Source organism: Gymnoscopelus microlampas, assembly GCF_963454915.1.
Source record: "Gymnoscopelus microlampas genome assembly, chromosome: 5".
Taxonomy (NCBI): domain Eukaryota; kingdom Metazoa; phylum Chordata; class Actinopteri; order Myctophiformes; family Myctophidae; genus Gymnoscopelus; species Gymnoscopelus microlampas.
The window spans coordinates 13,714,308-13,736,611 of NC_139942.1; the positions used below are offsets into that span (position 1 = coordinate 13,714,308).

Sequence of the window (22,304 nt, forward strand, 5' to 3'; positions counted from 1 at the left end):
AGAGAGAGAGAGAGAGAGAGAGAGACTGATGGATTGATTGATTGCTTGATTGATATGACATGTCATTTATGTTAGACACAGCAGGACATTGCTGAGTCAGTCAGATGACTCGGTTTCTATCTACGTCTATACGTCTAGTCCATTAATTCCCATCTGAAGATAACAACATGTGTCCATAATGGGATGACATGCTGGTAAAAGCACACTGTAGGACTGAGGAGTCACTGTACCTTAATATACTGTAGAATCCCGAGTGTTCATTTCACTCTGAGATTGTACAAACGGACCCTTTCGAGGCAATTTGCACACCGACTAAAATGAAAGTCCCCTTCCTCGTGTCCCCTCTGTGTGGTTAAAAGAAGAAGGGGAAGAAATAATCTCTGTTCAATAATGCACATGGGAAGCATTTTCCTCTCCCTATAGAAGCTTTAGTGCTCCTCTATCTTTGCCCTCATTTAGTATGCCAGGATCTATGAATATGCTAATGTGGCATGTGGCCCCCCTGTGATCCCATTCAGGTAATAATCATTAATAATAATCATCTCTATACGTGTTTGAACTCTGAGCTTGTAACAATGGACTCAAATGGACCCTTTTGGATGCCTTTCACGCACGCACGCACGTGCATGCACACGCACACGCACACGCACACGCACACGCACACACACAAAGCGTATATAATATTTCACTGCGGGGGAAATAACAGTTCGAAGACCTTTATTCATACAAAAAAAAATGAACAATCAAAACACATGATTAATATCTGCTTATACATGCCAAATAGATGAGCTCAGAACAATAAATGAAAACGGTAAGCACGTAATTGTCCGGGGCCTGAAGCATTATGCTGCTAAGAAATCCCACGTTTCGACCCCCGCCTCAAAAAACTGCTTTTCCTTACAAGCTACAATCTCATTTCAGCATTTATGCAAAAACAATGTCTGTACATTATATTCCTGTATTCTTGTCAATACAGAATGTATTATGTGCATTCGTATCCCACACCAAACAGTGTACAATAACCACGGTTGGGTTGTTATATTCGATAACAGTGCTTTCTCTCAGGGCTGAGACCTATACAGTCACATTACTGTGAAGATTGCCTGTGTAATATACACTTTATCTCCGCAAAAGTCTGACCGGCTGTGAACCGTAATCAGCTACCAACGAAGAGAAAAAAAAGAAATATCTATGCATTTTTAAGCAGCAAAGGGCATCTACAGTACAGTGTACAATATTACATTAGATAGGAGTGAACGAAACGCATTCATCTTATAACCAATACAACCTAGATGCTCATAAATCCTACTTTATGCTTTCGGAAAGAGCATATCGTCGCGGTCGGTTGGAAACCTTGTATGTTCAAAAGTGTTACTTTTCAGGAAATGGGGAAAATCATAACCTGTGTTCCAATGGATCTAATGTAGTTATAATGTAGTCACAAGCTCTTATTGATTGATTGATTGAAACCTTTATTTATACTCGAAAAGAGCATTTAGGTTTACCCTCATTTGCAATGCTGTCGAGATTACATACACAAAAACTCTACAATTAAGGCACATACAGTGCTTATACTTTTCATTAGTTCAATATTTGTAAAACCAACACAAATCCAAACTATTTTGCTACTTTTTTGTGCCACTATACTGACTGTAGTAGCTAGTGTAAGTACGAAGTAGGGCATTGCATTAAGGGAAAAACTTAAATTTAAAATAATTATGGAGATACAAGGTTTCTGCCAAACCGCGACAATAAAATAGATAATCTTACAGTCACACTTATGTCTATAATGTCACACACATACGCATAATGTCACGGCACACACACAGTAAATCCTTAGTATTAATTCATTTATACTTTTGAGAGTGTTCAAATGTAACCAAATGAACCCTTACGGGGTCCATCTGGTTACATTTGCACGCACTCTCAGATTAAGATTTCTACTGTGCATTCAGGCTGAAATAAGCCTCACTTACACCCACTCAAACAACTTTGATACAATTATTTAAACTTCTGCCTAGAAAGCTGCTACTAAGAGGGAAAGCACATGCAAATCCTAAGATTTCCCTCTGTTTTGCCACTAAGCATGTGCCATTAACCACGCTCCATTAAACATGATCATTAACTACGCTAATTATACCAAGGCTAGCACCACTCATTAGACGAATCCCCTTAACAGCATCTCCTCTCTCTCCTAACAGAACCCAGTCTGTCTTGTGAGCACATTTGAATGACTACTTTTTATTCTACTTTTTAATCATTTTCTCTTTTACTATCAGACTCCTCAGATACCAGCTGAGGTCTGCGCTGACCAAAATTAAATTGTTGTTTGTTTAAAGGAAAATTAGACTTTGGTAGAAGTTTGGGTCGCGTCGTTATCTTATCATGAAGTAACTCTGTTGATTATAAATGGATAGCGCTGCAAAACGTGACTTTACTTTATTATATTCTTTTAAATAAAATAGTTAACTTTTTTTTTATGCTGTCAGGTTTTTTGTGATGTAATATAGTGTCAGAATCTTCTTTGTTTATGTGCTAAAGGAGTGCTACAGTGTAAATCACTGCGGAAACTATTTTTAGAACATCAATTTCTAATCAGCAGAGAAACTATTGAAGATATCTCACCAATATTTCTAGTTACATCATGGCAAAGTAACTACACAACCCAACCCTCTGCCAAAGTGTCATTTTTGCTGCAATGTTCCATATGTACAACATTATACATTCAGATCTAAGATCGATATCATATACAGTACATTCGCTTCCCAATATAAATTGCCATCGTTTTAGTTGATTTCATTACAGTACATTCAGTATCGTTTCCTTTCCCGTTAATTCTCTTTGCGCACCATTTTTCTCTTCTCCTCGTATCTTGTGCTAAACAGAGCTTCTTCACGGCAGCCATATTGATATGAAATAGTAGGTAAACGCAACCGTAATCATTGGTAAAACCTGTGTTTACCTGACTATTCCGTGTCAAAATGACTGCTGTTGTACAAGTTCTGTTGTATTGCCTCTGGCCACCTTGTGCAAACAGATCCAAGCTCACTTACAATTTTTTAATCTCTAATAATTAACCCCTTTACAATCACGCTTCAGTAGTTAGGACGACTTGGTGTCCAAAAAGCGAGTCCGTTGACCGTGTGAAGTCTTCAGTGTTGTACTTCGTCCCCATAAAGTCTTAGACTTTCCTTTGTTTCTCATGGATTGTTCTGTAAGTTTGTTTTCTACGTTGTGTGTTTGAGTACCATTTCTAAGCATTTAAAATCCAAAGTTGAAACTTTGCAACAGCTAATGTTTGTCAGTCCAGTGACTCGTGGATCCCTGGCCCATCTGTAACTTACGCCTAATATATGCTCCGTCGAACAACGGTGTCACGGCCTCACAAGCCGTCACACCCGTGACGCACTCAGACAGGTTTACCATGATGTAAAGGCTCAGCGCTGTTACGTTCCATTTGAACACATTTTGTCTGTAAAAGAAAAAAACGGCCAACGTTGATGTTGACCAATCACAGACACCCCCCACCCTCTCTCTCTCCCCCTCTCTCTCGCTCTCTCTTTCTTCATCCTGGGCATTACAAGCTCTCTTATTCAAACGCTCCCTCCAACTCTTCAGATCTCTCACTGGGTCATGTCCTCCAACTTTTCCCGCCTTCCTTCCCCTAAATGCCTTCATTTACTCCTTCCCTTCCTCCTCTCCTATCCTGGTGGCTCCTGCCTCCTCCACCGGCCCCGCCCTCTCCGCCACCTCGGTGTAGGCCACGCCCGGGCTCTTCCTCCCCTTGGCGCCCTCCTTGGCGGCCGCCGCCGCCTCCTCGGCGCCCTCCTGGCCCTCGGCGACGGTGCGCTCCTTCTTCAGCTTGATGTGGAAGGTCTCCTTGGTGGGAGCGTGCTTCGCTATGTTCTCCCTCATCCTGGCGCCCGCCGCGCTCATCTTCTCCCTCTTCTCCGGCGGCACCACCTTTACCATTTACAATTCAGACAGTTTTAGCAGACGTTCTTATCGAGAGTGACTTACAAGTGTGAGATTAATAAGCAGAGTCAGCATGAACTCTAGTCAATAAAAAATGTGGTTAACAGTCACATACTGTAACAGTGTAGTGCCTCAAAGAAACTAGGATACAGTGGTGGAAAGTAACTAAGTACATCTACTTAAGTACAATTTTGAGGTATTTGTACTTTACTTGAGTATTTCCACTTTCCAATTTCCTGCTTCTACTCCACTACATCTCAGAGGTAAATATTGTACTTTTACTCCACTACAATTATTTGAAAACTTCAGTTACTAGTTACTTCATTATACAAGAGTCTACAAGATCTACAAGCTCCCTTGCATTGGCTTTGTGAGCTTATAGAGCTGCTATTTTCACTATTTTATAATGTTTTTAAAAATAATAGTAAAAAAGGAACGGTTTTGGACTTAAACGTTTTCCACCCGACAGCGACGATATAATATAATGTAATGTAATGTAATGTAATGTGTGCACCTTCTCTCCCAGGTTGTGGAACTTGGTTCCGATGTTGCCGCGGGTCTTGGCCATGTTCTCCTTGGAGAAGGCGGACCTCAGGCCCTCGGTTCCTTTCATCATGGACTTCTTCATGCGGGCGCCACGCGTGGCGTCCGCCTCCTCCACGGACAGGTACTCCTCGTCCGAGGAGAGGTCGGGAGGGGCGTCGTAGGTGTCGGCCTCCACCTCCACGCCGTCCAGCCCGATGCCTTTAGGCACCTTGTTGACGGTCACTGAAGGGATCTGCGCGTCGCCCTGTGAGGAAAAGACCACAAGTGATAAAAAGGTTATTTTTTTGGTTTGTTTCTCAAACAGTGTTGTGAGTAAACATCACTCTTTTTCGGTATATATTGATTTTGCCATTTTTATTAGGAAGAAAACCCGGACTGCATCCGGATCTTCAAATAGTAAAATCAACAGGAAGTTAACATCATTTATAAAAATAATTAAAAAACAGAAAAATATATCTAAAATAGCCGATCTACAAGCTCACAAAGTTGTGAGGTTCTAGATCTGTTTATTAGCGTTTTCGTGAATGGTCCTCACAGACAATGGGATCTGTAGTTAAGGTTGCAGTCCCATACCCTGAAGGGACGGTGGGTGGAAAACTGAACATGGAGTTGTGTGGACTAGTTCTGCATGAACATTGGCTCTCAACTCTGAACATTATATTGTCTTTTGACAAGCTGAGCCAGAGGCTCTGGCTATTTGGGGGTCCTTGGCGTGCAGTGAAAGGTTTAGGAACCCCTGTGCTATAGACATGTGATATTCCATCCAGCTTCCTGCTTGTGAATACATGTGAGACTGTGGACCTGGCATCAGTTGGAGCTATTTATACAGTTCACTAGTGGGAGTTGATACAGTAAGAATATCCTAATGCGTAAGAGAGGACAGGATCCTGTTACTTTATATTCAGTATGTACTGTACAGAGAGGCACAGGACCTGCAGGTACGAAGACCTATTATCATACATATCAAAATGTATATTTATTATTTTTACTGCAATTAAATAATACTACACCATCATACTACAGCATATCATTTAGGCTCCACGCATTCTTTTGTTTCATCAAAAAAGACTTGCTCTGTACCTCTGCAAACATCCTTTCCCCTCACTCAACGGGCACACACCCACAGTCACCTGCCGCGTCCCGCAGGTGACTTTGGTTTCCAGAGCCAATTAATTCTAATTAAACCCCGGCCACTGGCGAGGAGCACGCTCATTAATCAAAAGCAGGAGTCATCAGAAAGGCTGAGCTGAATGACACCATAATTACACCAGCGGGGAACGTGGCGCCGCTCAAGGTTCTTATTCAGAACCTTGAGCGGGAAAACGGGCCCTGAGCGCGACGCGAGGACACAGAGATCAGTCTGAAACGTCTCGCTGTGCGAGCGAGAAACGCAGGCGGAGGAGGAGGAGGTCAACGAACTTTGCGGAAGAGCGAGACGTGTCCCTAAGACATCTTAACGGCGACTTCAGGCGAGGGTAATGAACAGCGAGGGGGTTATTATTGAGAAATGAACCCAGACAGGGTGATGCGGGTCGTGAATCAGCCTGAAGGAGCTTGTTTCTCAATAATGACCTCCTCACATATTGAGGCTACAACCCAATCACCAGAGAAGAAATGTTACCGTTGCATGTTTGTGCAATTTAAAAAAAAATAAAACACATCCAGTTTCAACGTTTTTTTTGTGCTTTGCAGAAACATACAGTGACAACGTTTTCTCTGGCGACCAGGCTGGCTTAATTAAGGCTACTTCAAGAAAAAAAAAAGAAAAAAAAGTATAATGACAAAAAATATTTAACTGATTTAACCACGTAAACCCTATTGACCGGGGGTCCCCACTTCACCGAAAACAGGTTTATAGCTTGTAGATCGGCTAGATGTGCGCCCCCCCCCCCCCAGAATCAGTATACGCTGCTTAGGATTTAAGCGGCTGATCTCAGACCTAAAGGTAACTTGAGTTCATCTAAAAAGCTCCACAGAACACCACAAGGGGAAGGCTGGTTACTTCCACCGGGCGGCCCACATGGTGGCATCTGGCTGGAGACCCCTGTGCTGCCGGCGTGTCCCCTGGCTCCCCTGCTGTTCTGTCACGTTGGAAAGAAAAACAACAGCTTTGTCCTCAAATGTCCTTTTTGGTCACCAGCAGCCCAAGCCAGACCTTTTCCTCCCTCTGAATGCAAAACAACAAGTGATTAATCAATTTCCTATTAACACCCACTGTACTGGGCTGTGGTGGTCTGTTATTAACACCCACTGTACTGGGCTGTGGTGGTCTGTTATTAACACCCACTGTACTGGGCTGTGGTGGTCTGTTATTAACACCCACTGTACTGGGCTGTGGTGGTCTGTTATGATTATGAACCACCTTGACCCTCTATTCTTAGAGAGACCCACTTGAGTTACAACTGTACTTGGACCGCTTTCTCCCGCCCGCACCAGATCTCTCGGCCAAAAATAGCCGATCTATAAGCTCACGACACGTTGCAAAGTGAGCTTGTCGATCTGCAATTTTGTACTTAATCTAAGCTAACAACTAAGATGTTCTCTTATAAACTCATACATACACTTGCTATGTGGACCTACCGATGCGCTGCCGCTCTTTTGCACTGTTATGTCTAACCTGTGTAACTGCTGCTTTTTTATGCTGTGATCACAGTAATCAGATGTTTGATGTTCTGTCTTTGACAGACTTTCTTTTTTTCTTTCTTTCTTTCTTTCTTTCTTTCTTTATTTCCTTCTTTCTTTCCTGAATACAACGAAAACGATACGGAGCTTGCTCCAAAAAGTATTTCACCCCCTGATGCACACCTGTTAACCTGTCAGGTGACAATAAAACTGATTCCGATTCTACAATTGACAATTTAGGCGTTTACCGTAGCAGACGTTCTTATCCAGAGCGACTTACAAAAAGCAATGCAAACACATCAAATGCATGAAGAGACAGTGTAGTGCCTCAGTAAACTAGAATCACAGGTAAACCAAGAACCTATACTATCAAAATAATAATCTGTACATTGAAACTATAGGATACCGTCCTATTCTGATTATTGTCCCTGGCATTACATCCTTTCAAATGGGGGTGTGCGGCTTCATAGGCCTACATATACGTACATTTGGGGGTGAAACATGAAACAACATGAAAATGTTTGAGGACCTCAAGTGGTTCTGAAGGTTTCAGTTTGGTAACGGGTTTATTACAAGTTTAATTGGTGTGTGGTATTGCAGGGTTTACAGGGTTTCAGGGTTTGCAGGGTTTGCAGGGCTGCATGGCTGCAAAGCTGCCGCTGCAGCGTCAGACATGAGACGTCTATATTAGGCCATGAATGTCTGAGCGAGGCGCAGCCCCTCAGAATAACCAGGAGCACACATCCGTCAATGTGGAAATGATGAAACCCTACACTAAACACTGTCTCTGCTCTCTCTCTCTCTCTCTCTGTCAGCCTCTGTGGTGGAAGAAGTACTCACATTTATTTTTTGCTTAACCACTTATTCTTTGTGAAATGGACCTGAGTTGCAACTACTTCAACCGCTTTTTTCGGCAGTTTTTAAATAGCAAAAGTATAAAATCGGGCCTGAGTGGTTAATGTCTCCTTCTCTGCAGCCGATTCAGAATGCTGCTACTCGAGTCCTTGCTAATAACAAGCAAGTGGAGCATATCACTCCCGTTCTTAGATCTTTACACTGGCCCGGGTATGTAAAATAATCAATTTCAAAATACTACTATTTGGTTTATAAAGCTGGAATAGTTCAGGGCCAAAATGCATGTCTGATCAGGTCATCTGGGATAGGTCTGCTTTCTGAACCCAGAGTCAGAAATGTGGAAAAACAGCATTCAGTTTTATATTGCCGCTGCCAGGCAGACACCTTGTAACTCCATATTTCTGTTGCAACTCTGGCCTTTTACTGCAGTTTTATAATTTCTTCTGCACTGTTCTTCTTTTTTTCTCTTCAGTTTTATATTAACATTATTATAAAACGTTTTTAATATGAACCACTTTCAGCTTGGCTTTGGCCAAGTCATTATAGGCCAAAATGTCCAAAGTCCCTAATATTCTTTTTAAATAACACAGATAGCATATATCTACAAGCCCACAATGCATTACAACATACTGTATATTTTCCCTGCATGCCACCGCCGTACGACAAATATAAAATAGGGCTTAAGTGGTTAAAGCTGTGTCTTAATGTTTTATGGTCATATACCAGATATATTCCATTCTTAAAACCCTTAATATGCAGACTTTATGAAACATGGGTGATTCCAATGTATAGGAAATTCATTTCCGGAATCACGTTGTTCTAAAAGTGGGCGGGGCACTGTTATGCTCCATAGATGATGGAACCAAGACCTGGAACGCATCTGTGTCACTTTAGATTTCTTTGGCTATTCAAACATAGCAGATCTACAAGCTCATAGCGCGGCACTCGGTGCCGCGCTATGAGCTTGTAGATCTGCTATTTTTTTTAAATCGTGAAAAATATTTTTTTTATATTTTTTTCCGAAAAACTAAACTAGGAATTAGGATTTAGATTTTTTTTAGAAGCGGCCTCAGGTCTTAATGGGTTAATTTAGGAAGATGGTCAAAATAGTCTCCTAGGTGGGCGCCGTCTGGCGTCAGATCTCGCGTACGTCCTATGTTTACTGTCACTAGATCTCACGAGAGTGTGTTGCTGGAACAGAGAAAGGTTGATTGCGACCGTAGGTCGCACTTACTATAGAAACCTGCTCCAGGTGTCCGTCCTGTCCGTCCGTCACTCCGTCACTCCGTCACTCCGTCACACACGTCCGTCACACTTTTGCCCTGCTCATATCTCCGCACCCGTTGCCCCGATCCATGCCAGATTTTGCACACACACTCCTTACCTGCCAAACTACACCCTCCAAGGACCCCCGGAGCTCCAGGGACCCCCAGCGGCCTCGGGGACCCCCAAGTGTAGAAAATGAGCACATGTGGACAAATTACCAAATGACCACCTCAACGGGGCTGCTCACGGGGCATTCCCGGGGACCACCCACTCCTGGTGCTCCAGAACGGATGCAAAAGTGGTGGCGCCCCCAGTGGAGGACCCCCTGCCACTGCAGCTCACATAAAATATTTCTCAGCATTCACTCTGTTACCCATTTGCAACAGCTACACATTACACGTTTTCTGCCCACATAAACGCCACCATGTCACAGCTAACCCCACATTTAGACCACCAAACAAAACTATTCATTGCCCACACAACTAGGAACCAATCGCCGTTACAGTCCTCTTCTGTATACATGTGACCTACGGTCGCTTATCTCCCGATTAGGGAGTCTTACTGGTTACGAAGCTAATTGTCTCTTGATTTGCCTCTTTGGGAGAAAAAAAGGCATTTGTGTTGTGTGTGTGGTTAAGTGTGTCTGACTGTCTGTGAGTATAAATATTGAACCAATGAAAAGTATTAACAAGAGCTTGTGACTAAATAACAACTACATTTGACCTATTGGAACACAGGTTTTTTTTTTTGTTTCATTTCCTGAACAGTTTCGGACATAATACGTTTTCTCCCCGACAGTGACAAAATAAAAACGTGCTGACTTGACTTGCAGTGTGTTGACCTTATCCTCTCTAAACTACACCAGGAGGCGGTCCTAGAACCAGGTCAGGATGATTGACAGCATCCCCCACAGCCCTCTGTCTTTGCACACACACGCACGTACGCACGCACGCACGCACGCACGCACGCACGCACGCACGCACGCACGCACGCACGCACACACACACACACACACACACACACACACACACACACACACACACACACACACACACACACACACACACACACACACACACACACACACACACACACACTAGAAGGGCACAGCACAGCGGAACCTGATTTCCTGACAGCAGTTTATCGTGTCCCCAACGGCTGCAGAGGAGAGGATGCTATTAACCTCCTAGAATACACCTGTCTGCCTCTCTGTCTGCCTCTCTGTCTGTCTGTCTGTCTGTCTGTCTGTCTGTCTGTCTGTCTGTCTGCCTTCCTGTCTGTCTGCCTGCCTGCCTCCCTGTCTGACTGCCTGTCTCTACCTTTGTCTTTCTGTCCGTCTGTCTGTCTGTCTGCCTCCCTGTCTGTCTGTCTGTCTGTCTGTCTGTCTGTCTGCCTGCCTCCCTCCCTCCCTCCCTGTCTGTCTGCCTCCCTCCCTGTCTGTCTGTCTGCCTCCCTCCCTCCCTGTCTGTCTGTCTGCCTGTCTGCCTGTCTCTACCTTTGTCTTTCTGTCCGTCCGTCTCTCTCAGTTCAATTCAATTCAAAGTGGTTTTATTGGCATGAGAAAACAAACGTTGTCAATGCCAAAGCAAGTCTCTCTCTCTCTCTCTCTCTCTCTCTCTCTCTCTCTCTCTCTCTCTCTCTCTCTCTCTCTCTCTCTCTCTCTCTCTCTCTCTCTCTCTCTCTCTCTCTCTCTCTCTCTCTCTCTGTCATATGGACACAGAGACAGCTGGCTCCACACAGCAGTGCAGTGTGTTTACTGCTCCTCAAAGGCTGGAAGTAGTTTAAACACCCAGCATGCTTCCAATTACACTGAGTGAATGAATAGGGCTGTTGGATGTGGAGAGATACACTACTGTACACTATAATGAATAGTGATGTTGATGTGGAGAGATACACTATAATGTCTGCCTACCATATGCCTTAGCACAGTACTTTGTGGACCTCACACAATTTAATTTCGCTTGATTCTATAGGCTCTATGCACAGCAGCCACATTGGAAATAAATTGGGCCTCTTCCCTACTTCCTTCACAGGTGTTATTAATGATACTAATCTCTGTTCCATTTATTGTAGCACAGTGGTTCTCAAACTTTTTAATTTGAAGGACCCCCATACCTCTGAGAGTGTACAAATGGAACCAAATGGACCCGCACTCTCAGAGTTACACACCCATACGGGGACATTTGGAACCATGAGGGTCCCTGGACCACCCTTTAAGACCCACAGGTGTAGCACATAGACTGTATAAATGAGATAGACAAAGCCACTCCCCTGCTTGCTACAGACCGAAAATGAAGCCGATTGCCATCTTTCAATATCGCGTCATATCCTGCAGAATGAGACCAGACCATTATTGGTTGGGTAGCTTGTCAATCAAGAGCGGGGGCGGGGAATTAATGCTATTGGTCGTGTAGCTTGTCAATCAAATCATCCCGCCCATCCTAGAGAATAGCCTACTTTATCGTCAATTTTAAAATAAATGGGACCATAATTTAGCAAAACGCATATCCTGATGATTGAAAGGAGACTTTAAACTAGCGACTGGAAGCATATAGAATTTATGACAATTTTTATTACGGTAAGAAAATCTAGTCTAAAGTTTGTCAAAAAACCCATTCACATAAATTCTTTCTGACACCGCAGGTCGGCGCAGGGTAAAACAGCGCCACTATGGCCATTCATAAGCTTCCATGTTGGGCTCATCGTAAATATCCAAGACTTGCCGCTTGGTGTAGCAGAGTGTTTCCAGTGAGCCAACATGCACACTAGCTGCGCACCCTGACTCTGTTTGACCAGAATGGAACAGAGCCTTCATTAGTATCATTGGTAACACCTGTGAAGCCCAATTTCTTTCTAATATGGCTGCTGTGCATAGAGCCGGCAAACGTGCAGAATTTGCGATGCGTTGTGGGCTTGTAGATCGGCTATTTTCGGCAGGGCTTTGGTGTAGAGGGGGGGAAAAAGGAGCAGGCCTAGACCCATGGGGGACCCCTGTTAGCTACAGTATATACGGTAGGGTTTAAGTGGTTAGGCCCCATCTATACTTCGCTACGACGGAGTCACACGCTGAAAATAGCCAATCCACAAGCTCACAGTCATGGATGGGACGCGTTGTGGATCGGCTATTTCTGGCACATGACACCGCTATATACGAAGGGAGCATTTAAATTAGGCATCACACACTGTATAAGAGGCAGCGGTGGAATGTAACTAACCTATACTAGTGTCTTTTCTGTTTTCTGTTATTGTGGGGAAAGCTTCAGCTGAACATAGATTTTCTGCTAAAGCTATCCCCACAATATGAATGCTGGGGTGGCTAACAGGCTAAGTGCATTTAAGTACTGTACTTACTTTAATTGAAAAAAACAAAACAAACAAAAAAAAAACTTTAGTAGCCTACTTACTTGAGTATTTCTACTTTTGAATTCTCTATAATTCTACTACGCCACAACATCTCAGAGCGGCACATGTACTTTTTACTCTACTACAATTATTTTTGAAACTTCACTTCGCAAGTTACTTTGGATATTTAGATTATTAATATAAATTATACATCAGCTAATGAATAATGATAGTGTTTTATAGACTATAAGCTCCCCAGCAGCACAAAGCCATTAAAAATAAGCTCCACCTTTACCAGCTGCAACATTAACGTGATGAACACATTAATGATAATGATGTCATTAATATATAATATCCTGTTAGCCATCCATCAGGTGTGTCAGTATATATACTGTATACTATAGTATATCATCACTGTCAGGCAGAAACCTTGCATCTCCATATTTCATCCTTTTTTTTTAATTATTTTCATAAGTTAATGCCCTGTATCGGTGGTTCTCAATCCTTTCAGGTCGCGACCCCCCAAAATAATGATAATTTGAACTGGGGACCCCTCGCCCTGAGTTGCCTCTTTCTTAGGTAATATTTGCCAATGTTTGACATGTTTTTTATAGTATAGTAGTTTGTTCATTACTTTTGAGTTTTGACACAGTAATGGTCTCATTTAATTTTATCTAATTTATTTCATTTTAGAGGTATTAAAAAGGTCTCAAAAGTCCTTAAATTGTCACTTTAGAAATGTGCAAATAGACACTTATACTGTATGTTGTTTACTGTTGAGTGAGAAAACAATGTTGCACATTAAGCTAATCATCTTGGGGACCCCCCAAAATAATTTGGGCACCCCTTGGGCATCCCAACTCACAATCTGAGAACCGCTGCCCATTATACTTTGACACATTTTTGCAAATAATGACATGCCCAGATTAGAGATGCCAGATTGAAAAATATGTTTTATGAATATTGAACCAACGAAAAGTATTAACAACAGCGCGTGCGCGTATGTGTATGTGTGTGTGTGTGTGTGTGTGTGTGTGTGTGTGTGTGTGTGTGTGTGTGTGTGTGTGTGTGTGTGTGTGTGTGTGTGTGTGTGTGTGTGTGTGTGTGTGTGTGTGTGTGCGTGTGCGTGCAGTAATGTCATGTTACTGTAAGCATGTCCGTGCTGCACCTTCTTTGTACATGTATTGCATCCGGACATTAAAGCGACAATAATTTTCATGGTTTTGACTTTGGCCTATAAATGGCATGATTTACATTATATAAGTTATGATAATGCTGTCGATGATGTCCGCTCCACACATTCCACTGAGATAAATTCCTGGTCATTTTACTTTACTTGTACTGTACATGCAAGATGCAAAATTAATTTGACAGTCAATGACAGTAAATGGTAAACATCTATATTCCTGTTTCTCCATAGGTTCTTCTTGGAGCTATGAAGTGAAGCTGGAAAAAACGGAAATACTCAAGCAAAGTGAAAGTACCACAAAATGATACTCATTCGGCAGCAGCAGCTGAGTGTGCAGAAAGGCAGTCTTGGAAAAAGGTTCATGCCCGGCCCCTATTACTGTATGTCAAAGTGTCCCTGAGCAAGACACTTAAACGGCTAGATAACCAAAAAAAAAGCTTTTTCTCTATCGACCTCATGGAGACGGTTCCGGTAGGAGACACAAAGGAGACTCTTTATGTCCCCTACCGGAACCACTGCCGGTCACCAAATTATTGGCTTAGGAATGCAAAAAAAACAAAAAACATCCATGGGGTGACTAATCGATAGAAGAAAAGTCATTTTGGGGGTGAACTATCTCTTTAACTCCTAACTTTTCCCCAGGCACTGTACTGTGTAGTAATCCCTCACCGCTCCCGGGGGTTATATTACACTTATAAATACAATGTTCTCAAGCTATTCATGTTCGCAATCTATTTGAGAGTTATCTGACTGAATTATAATTATGATATTATTAGTACTTGGGTAAAGGTAGTTCATTCATGTCCACCACTGCATGCAGCTGAACCTGTGTAGGTGGTGGTGTCATTGTCAATTTGGATCAAAGGCTGCTCACTGCGTTTGAAGAGAAGCAACGAGGAGCGTTCCTGTAAATGAACTATCATTATGCAGTAGAAAGATAAGAGCCCATAAACAGCTCTTCATGCCCACACCGTCTAAAATAAACCACCTCACTGCTGCTCCCTGCTTAATGAAATCAGTTCACTTAAGGATGCAGATGAGACTCTGTTCTCACTAGCGAGGCCCTCATGCAGCGGAGAGTAACAAGGATAAGAGACACAAAAATAATATGGAGATAAGAGGTTTCTGCCGATAGCAACGATATATATTTAAAAGAAAAAATATAATAACAAAAAAAGTTGTGGTATTTTTTTCTATTCAACTTTGAATTTTGTTTTTTTCATTGTGACACTGATAAATAGGAACAACCACTGATCCAAGCCGAAACACAAATAAACATGCTCTGAAATTGGATGCAGCCCACCCATCTTAAGTCGTGTTAGCCATGTCAAGTGGGTGGGCCGTGAACCCTTTCAAGTTTTCCAAGTGGCCCCGATCCAGAAAAAAGATTGAGAGCCACTGCCTTGAACCACATGAACCCATATCGCCCCAATTCTGGATCAACAAGCTCACAAAGCATCGCAATGCGACTTGTTGGCTAGAGAGTAAAAAGAGAATAAAAAGGAGGATGCCTAGTACAGAGCCCTGGGGGACCCCAATAGACACTAGAAGCATGGTCTACCTGGTAGGTTGGTACTGTATAGGGTGTAATAGATACTAGAATCATAAACTTTACCTGATAAGTTGGTATAGAGTTTAATAGACACTAGAAGCATGGTTTAAACTTTACCTGTTAAGTTGGTATAGGGTTTAATAGACACTAGAATTAGCCTATGGTTTACCTGATAAGTTGGTATAGTGTTTAATAGACACTAGAAGCATGGTTTACCTGATAAGTTGGTATAGTGTTTAATAGACACTAGAAGCATGGTTTACCTGATAAGTTGGTATAGTGTTTAATAGACACTAGAAGCATGGTTTACCTGATAAGTTGGTATAGTGTTTAATAGACACTAGAAGCATGGTTTACCTGGTAAGTTGCTATAGGGTTTAATAGACACTAGAAGCATGGTTTACCTGATAAGTTGGTATAGGGTTTAATAGACACTAGAAGCATGGTTTACCTGGTAAGTTGCTATAGGGTTTAATAGACACTAGAAGCATGGTTTACCTGGTAAGTTGCTATAGGGTTTAATAGACACTAGAAGCATGGTTTACCTGGTAGATGACCACGCGGAAGCGGTTGCGGGTCAGCAGCTCGTCCTGTGTGGTCTCCACCTTCTTGACGCGCACGTTCTGCTTCTCCACGCGCGCGCGCACCTCCTTCACGTTGGCGCTCACCTTGCGCGTCTTCTGCAGCAGCTTGTCCACCGTGCCGCCCGTGGACGCGTGGTCCTTGGCCAGCTTCAACACATCGCCCTGGAGAAGCAAAGTTGATACATTCATTATATTTTTATTGTACTTTTTTTATTACTTTCTTCTCTTTAAACGTTTTGCCCCTTTTTCTCGCCAATTTAGTTGTTATGCCAATTAATTTCTCTCCACACATTTCTGTGTGTTGTACCGCTGCTGTATCCACTGGTTCACCTGCCAGTGAGGAGCCCCTACCGGGAGGACGTAGAGCCTTCGTCCTCCTCCCGCCCAACACTCCCTGCTGACAGGTAACGCCCCAGCCTGTAGGAGTACGGGCAGTGACATCATCCTCCATCCATCCTGTTCGTAATAGACGCTCGACAAAGCTGTAGATTTTTCTGATTTTTCATTCGTTTTGATTTTGTTTTGGCTTCAAGTTTTCCATTTCAGTTTTCATACATTTTTACAGTGGGTTTGCTAATTTAGTATATTTTTTAAGGCTTTGTTCTTTTCTTCTATTATACGTTTTAGCGCTAGTTAGTTTTTGTAATCTGGGGTACTTGTCAGGGGCAAGGTTCAGAAAGGTCAGAAAAAGTATTGTAATAAAACATTCCATTAAAAAAAGCACAGTATCCACTGAAATATTGACAAAGACTAAAACTAATAACACTTTCTCTATGATTTTAGTTAGTTTTAGTTAGTTTTGTAAACACACAATAAAGTTTCCATTATCATTTTCTTAAGCCTAATTTGTATTTTTATTCTATTTCACCCCAGCATCCGTATTCTGGGAAAACCTTTTGAAGAAAATAGCAGATCTACAAGCTGAAAGCTTGTGGATTGGCAATGTTCAGCAAAGATATTTAATGTTGAGCGGAAACAGAAAAGACACTATTCTATTATAGCCCTGAGGGAACCAACTTTGCTGTTTAGGTGGTTAAATCTAGTTGTGGTTATTCGGTTAGTTGTGGTTAACTATAATAACCTTGCCTGGATGTTTTTGATGTTGTTCTCCAGGTCTTGCTGGCGCTCCTCCATGCGCTGCTGACTGCTCTGCACGTTGTCGATGATGCCCGCCACGCGCTCCAGCAGCGACATGATGGTCAGAGCGCTGATGGGGGCCCCCGCTCCGTCCTCCAACCCCGTGATCTCCAGCTTCTCCTGGAGGCCGGCCGCCATGCGCAGCTTCTCCATCGTAGTGGTTCGGATGGCGGAGAGGTGGAAAGGTGAAGAAGTTCTAGGAGCTGTCGTTCGGAGATGGCCCGCTGGCTAGGGCTAGATAGATAGGTAGATACAGTAGACAGTCAACCCCAGTACTTGAGTCAACCTATAGTGAAAGTTGCTCTGTTGGGTTAAAGTAATTAAAGGGCAAGACCACTTTTTAGAGGTTTTGGTTTGTGTAGTTACCTCGCCATGATGTAACTCCAAAGGTGGACAAGAAACAGAAAATCATTTCTCATTCATAGAAATTGATCGTTCAAAATATGCTCCTCGTTGACTTACATTGTACGGCAAAACCATTCTAGAAGCTCTTTTTCAGCCCGTAAACTAATGCAAACAAAGCTTTTTTTGTAAAAATGACAGCTTCCTGTTGATTTTACTATATGAAGATCAGGATCCAGATCTGCGGATACAGTCCAAAATCAACTGGAAGTTGACATTTTTATACAAAAAAAAAAAAAAACAGTACTGGGTTTGGTGATGTTCTATATTGTCTGAATCAGCTTTGTTTGACTTTGTTTACAAGCTAAAAGAGCTCCTATACTTTAAATTATCAGTTTCTAGTTAATGGAGAAATTATTTTAGGTTTTGCCCACCTTTGTTGTTACATCATGGCAAGGTAACCACACAACCCAAACCTCTACCAAAGTGGTCTTGCCCTTTAAGTACTTGCTTTTAAAAATACTTTATAATTCAGATTTTCTTTTTAATAGGCCTATCAGCAGCCTATCATCAAGAAATGATCAAAAATAGTGAAGATAGCTGATCTACAGTACGAGCTCCCAACATGTCATAAACGTCGCAAAGTCCGCTTCAGTTGACTCGGTTCCATTGGATACCATTAGGGACAGAATGGTAAATCATCATGTCCCTCGTGTCAGCATGCGACGTCGCGGGTGTCCCCTCACGTCAAATGTTGGCATGGGGTCAAATCCGCCCCCCAGCCGCCACTCGTTTGACGGCATGGGGTATGAGAATGTGTTGTATCATCAGGTATAAATATAACCAGGGGTTGTCAATGTGGAACGTGGACAATTCTTATTATGAGAAAGATAATTTAAATAAAAAATGTTTACTCTAAATATTAATTATCCAATTAATGAATTAATTTGGTGAAGTGATGTAGCCTAACTAAGTAAGCCTTGCCAGCCGAGCCATGTGGCCCATAGGGCAGGAGCCTATCTTCTGTTTCTGTAGCGTACGGCAGCTTAAAGTGGACATGACGTTAGTGTGTCACAGGGACTTACCCCCAATCCCACCCTTGATGCTGAGTGCCAAGCAGGGGGGGCATTGGGTCCCATTTTTAGAGTATTTGGTACTACCGACCGGGGATCGAACCCAACCTCCCAGTATCAGGGCCGACACTCTAACCACAAGGCCACTGAGCTGGTGGTGTTGCTATGCAGGGTTGCCAGACCTGCTTATTATAATTTCCCCGCAAGATTTTATTTGAAAATAGCCGATCTACAAGCTCACAACGCGTCGCGATGCGACGCGTTGTGAGCTTGTAGATCTGCTATTTTCAAATAGCTGATGTACATGTTAAAGTGCTCCTGTGGCCCATAGTCGCTGCTTTTGGGCTGGTTTTCCTAGACCTGGTTGCTTGTTTCTCTCACAGAATCTGGCAACACTGTTGCTATGTTGCTTAATTACCCCACACCAACCGCAACACACCTGTCAATTGTGTGCCCCATACCAACAGGTATGTGCAGAACGTGCTCACTGGAGCAAGCGGAGAGAATGTGGTCCGTGTGAAACTCCTTGGACAGTGAGATATTTTGCTAAATTCACGTTGTCTGCCTTAACTTTCAAATGGATATATGAACATTTGATCACAAGAGCTGAGCTCAAGTTGCAGCAATTCATTATTGGGCGAGCACATATCAACGCTACAACCTTTAATGCCGCTGCGTCCCCGGGAGGGCGTGTTTGTTCTCTCGCTGTGTATATGGAATACATGAAATGTAAAGTAATATCACAGCCACCATAGGGCTAATGTAGGCTAATCTCTACGTAAATGTACTGCCACTGGCTATTGTGCACATACTGTAATGTCTATTATTATTGTTGTCGTTGCTCAATGTTGTCTATGGAATTCAGCGCGACCCCACATTAAATCAATCCACAGACAAGAGCAAGGGAGAAAGAGAAAGAAACAGAGAGAGAGAGAGAGAGAGAGAGAGAGAGAGAGAGAGAGAGAGAGAGAGAGAGAGAGAGAGAGAGAGAGAGGCAGATAGGTAACTTAAGAAGTCAGTGTTTTACTGTTTGTTGGAACATAAATACCAATGACATTTCTGTTTGCATTTTAAGCTTTGTTAAGCAATTAAAACTAAACGTCTCTTGTGTGGAACAAGTTAAAGTTCTATATTCTCATAGTAGTAATCATTGCTTTAGTCTCCCCGTCTCCATTTTCAGGTGGGTTGCCCATTTCATCCAGTCAGGGGAGAGAACCCATTTCATAATTGTAGTGTTCCATTTCCAAATTTGTCTTCTCATTTCTTTGTGTCATCACTTCTAATTTCACTTGTTTATCCTGTATCCTGTATGAGTTCTCTACCCTGATTGGTAAAATTGGTATCCTGACCTGAAGATGTATTTTCTGTTTATCAAAGAGTTGGAGAGACGGGGAGACGTGTGTTACTGGAAGAAACACTCTAGCAATGATTACAATCAGAATAGAGATATTTAACACAAAGAATATCACGTACAGTACCATTAATATTATACTTTCAAAATGTGCGAATAATAGTTGAAATAGCCGAACTACAAGCTCACAATGTGCCGCATCACGACGTATTGGGAGCTTGTAGATCTGCAATTTTCTCTGTTTAAAAAAAAAGAGGAACATGTAATAACATTCTTTCAACAGATGAATTAGTGCAGATGAATGGAACCAATTCATCAAAAATAAATGATCTCATATAATTCTGCGATTGTGTAATAAGTGCTACAGGCCTACCGGTTGGCTCTCTCTTTCTTTGGACGTTCCTTCCGCTTGCGTTGAGGCCCGAAACCAGAGCTTCCTAAAGGTTTGGTTGCCTGGATGTGTGGTCCCAACCTGAAGATAGATCTCTCTGTCTCTTGGTCTTTGTCCTTTAGTTCTTGCACTTCAAAAACCCAAATTAACTCTCAAACTCGAAGCCGAAGTTTCCTGGAAGTTTCCTGGAGGAAGCAAGGTTTTCGGTGGATTTCGGGGAGGTAGTTGGTTTCCAGAGAGCGGGGAAAGAGAGAGAGAGAGAACGTCCCTAAACCGCGGTGACCCAACTCAGGTCTGGGACAGGAGAGCAGAGGGGAGGGGAGGCTCCTCGTTACTCCTTTTTAGAACAGTGCTGGGGGTCCTGAAGGGTCCGGTTCCCAGCCCCCCCCCCCCCCCCCCCCCATGCAGAGCAAAATCCTGAGCCTAAATTTAACTCGGAGAGCAAAAAATACAGACTGGCACGGGTCCGTTTGTACACTCTCTGAGTTAAATTAAGGCTCAGGATTCGGGGTGGCGGGGTAGGTTGGTGGTTGGTTGGGGGGTCTGACAGGGGGGGATTCAAAGGGGTGCGGCCGTGATGCCTCCATGACTAAATATAACCCCTTCAGTCTTTGTAAGATGATCCTGGGACATTCTGGGAAGATGCAAAAAGCAGGGATGGGGTGACGGAAACCCCCTGGACTGCTTTTAAATATAGAGCTGTTTAACAAAGACACTGCTGTCAGCACGATAGATACATAGATACATAGATACATAGACAGACAGACAGACAGACAGACAGACATATCCTCATTGATTTGTCATGGCAGTGCCGCAGTTATGAAAAACAGGACATACAGAACAAGAGATACAGGAGTTAAAGCTGCACTACGTAACTTTCCTCTTCTACCCCTGATTTGAACCCGGTTTCTTGCGCAAGCGCTGACATTTTTACCATCAAGATAATAGAGCCTGCCTGCTTGCTCAGGGGATGAATTGAACCTTGACCTGTGTCCAGGTGAGACATGACCTTTGACATGTCTAAATGTCTCAATAGAGGGAGACAAAATACAACCACTCTTATTGAATACGTTATATTGTATTAACATACTCTACCATACAGATTTGACAAAATTACATTTCATTCATCAAAAAAACAGTTATATAGTGCCGCTGTGTGCCGTGTGAGCAAAACTAGCAGATCTACAAGCTCAAAACGCATTTTGAGCTTGTAGATCTGCTAGTTTAGCTACTTTTGAATTTTGAGTCCGGAAAAGTAACAGTTTTGGACGTACTGAGGGTCCCACCCGACAGCAACGATAAACATGCTATTGAGAATGGGCACCGACCTTCGGAAGGAAAGCATGCTTCGGGTGTTGGGGGTGTTGAGACAGAGACACCACACACACATTCTCTGGACCTTTGGGGCATTTGTCCGGTCACTCACACACACATGTCCCCCTGTGAGCCAGGTGTGTGTGCCCTGTACATCAACGGCCTGGCTAAAGAGAGGTGACACATGGGAGAGTTGAGGCCGGGACATCACAGTTGTCTTGTTATGATGACACTCTACTGGAATGTGTGTGTGTGTGTGTGTGTGTGTGTGGGGGGGGGGGGGGGGGGGGGATTAAACGCGGCACTACCCTGTTCACTTTCCCCCGGGAAAACAGAAAGTCCAAGCATCGTCCAGGAGTGAGATCACGCTGTTCATTTAACTGTGAGAGTGTACAGCGGGGTCCATTTGGTTCCGTAAGGGTCCATTTGGTTCCATTTGTACAGTCTCAGAGTTACAGACCTCTAAGGATTCCATAATGTAACTTTCCATTTCAATTACAAATGGACCTGTGCATAACCTGGTAACACTTGCTATGCATCCCATCTATTACATAAAACATAAGTTTATAATGCATTATAATCTGCTTATAACACTGTGTAATTATAGTTAATATAAGCATACAAACTCATAATGCTTTATAACATAATCATAAGTCATTTTTATAATGACTTATAAGGTCAAGTATGAATGCATTGTAGTCTGCTATTAACACGATAATTATAGTTACAAGCTGGGCTTGTTAGTAGATCGGCTATTTTGAGTGA

General features: G+C 42.8%; 1 protein-coding gene across 1 annotated transcript; it reads right to left on the bottom strand.

Moving 5' to 3' along the window:
• Positions 1–700: 700 nt before the first annotated feature.
• Positions 701–20,907, bottom strand: cavin4a (caveolae associated protein 4a). Its single transcript, XM_084058481.1, has 5 exons — positions 20,208–20,907; positions 17,018–17,302; positions 15,893–16,093; positions 4,490–4,765; positions 701–3,963 (listed from the first exon to the last, which is right to left on the bottom strand). The coding sequence occupies exons 2-5, from the start codon at positions 17,219–17,221 to the stop codon at positions 3,679–3,681; spliced, it is 966 nt and encodes a 321-aa protein (XP_083914607.1). The 5' UTR covers positions 17,222–17,302; positions 20,208–20,907; the 3' UTR covers positions 701–3,678.
• Positions 20,908–22,304: the final 1,397 nt, after the last annotated feature.

What these genes read in the sequence shown, in the direction of transcription:
- cavin4a (XM_084058481.1), bottom strand. Translation starts at nt 17,221, where the DNA reads ATGGAGAAGCTGCGCATGGCGGCCGGCCTCCAGGAGAAGCTGGAGATC. An exon ending in TCCGCGTGGTCATCTACCAG is followed by an intron (nt 4,766 to 15,892) that starts GTAAACCATGCT and finishes TTTTCCTCACAG; the next exon opens with GGCGACGCGCAGATCCCTTC. An exon ending in TCCACAACCTGGGAGAGAAG is followed by an intron (nt 3,964 to 4,489) that starts GTGCACACATTA and finishes TAAATGGTAAAG; the next exon opens with GTGGTGCCGCCGGAGAAGAG.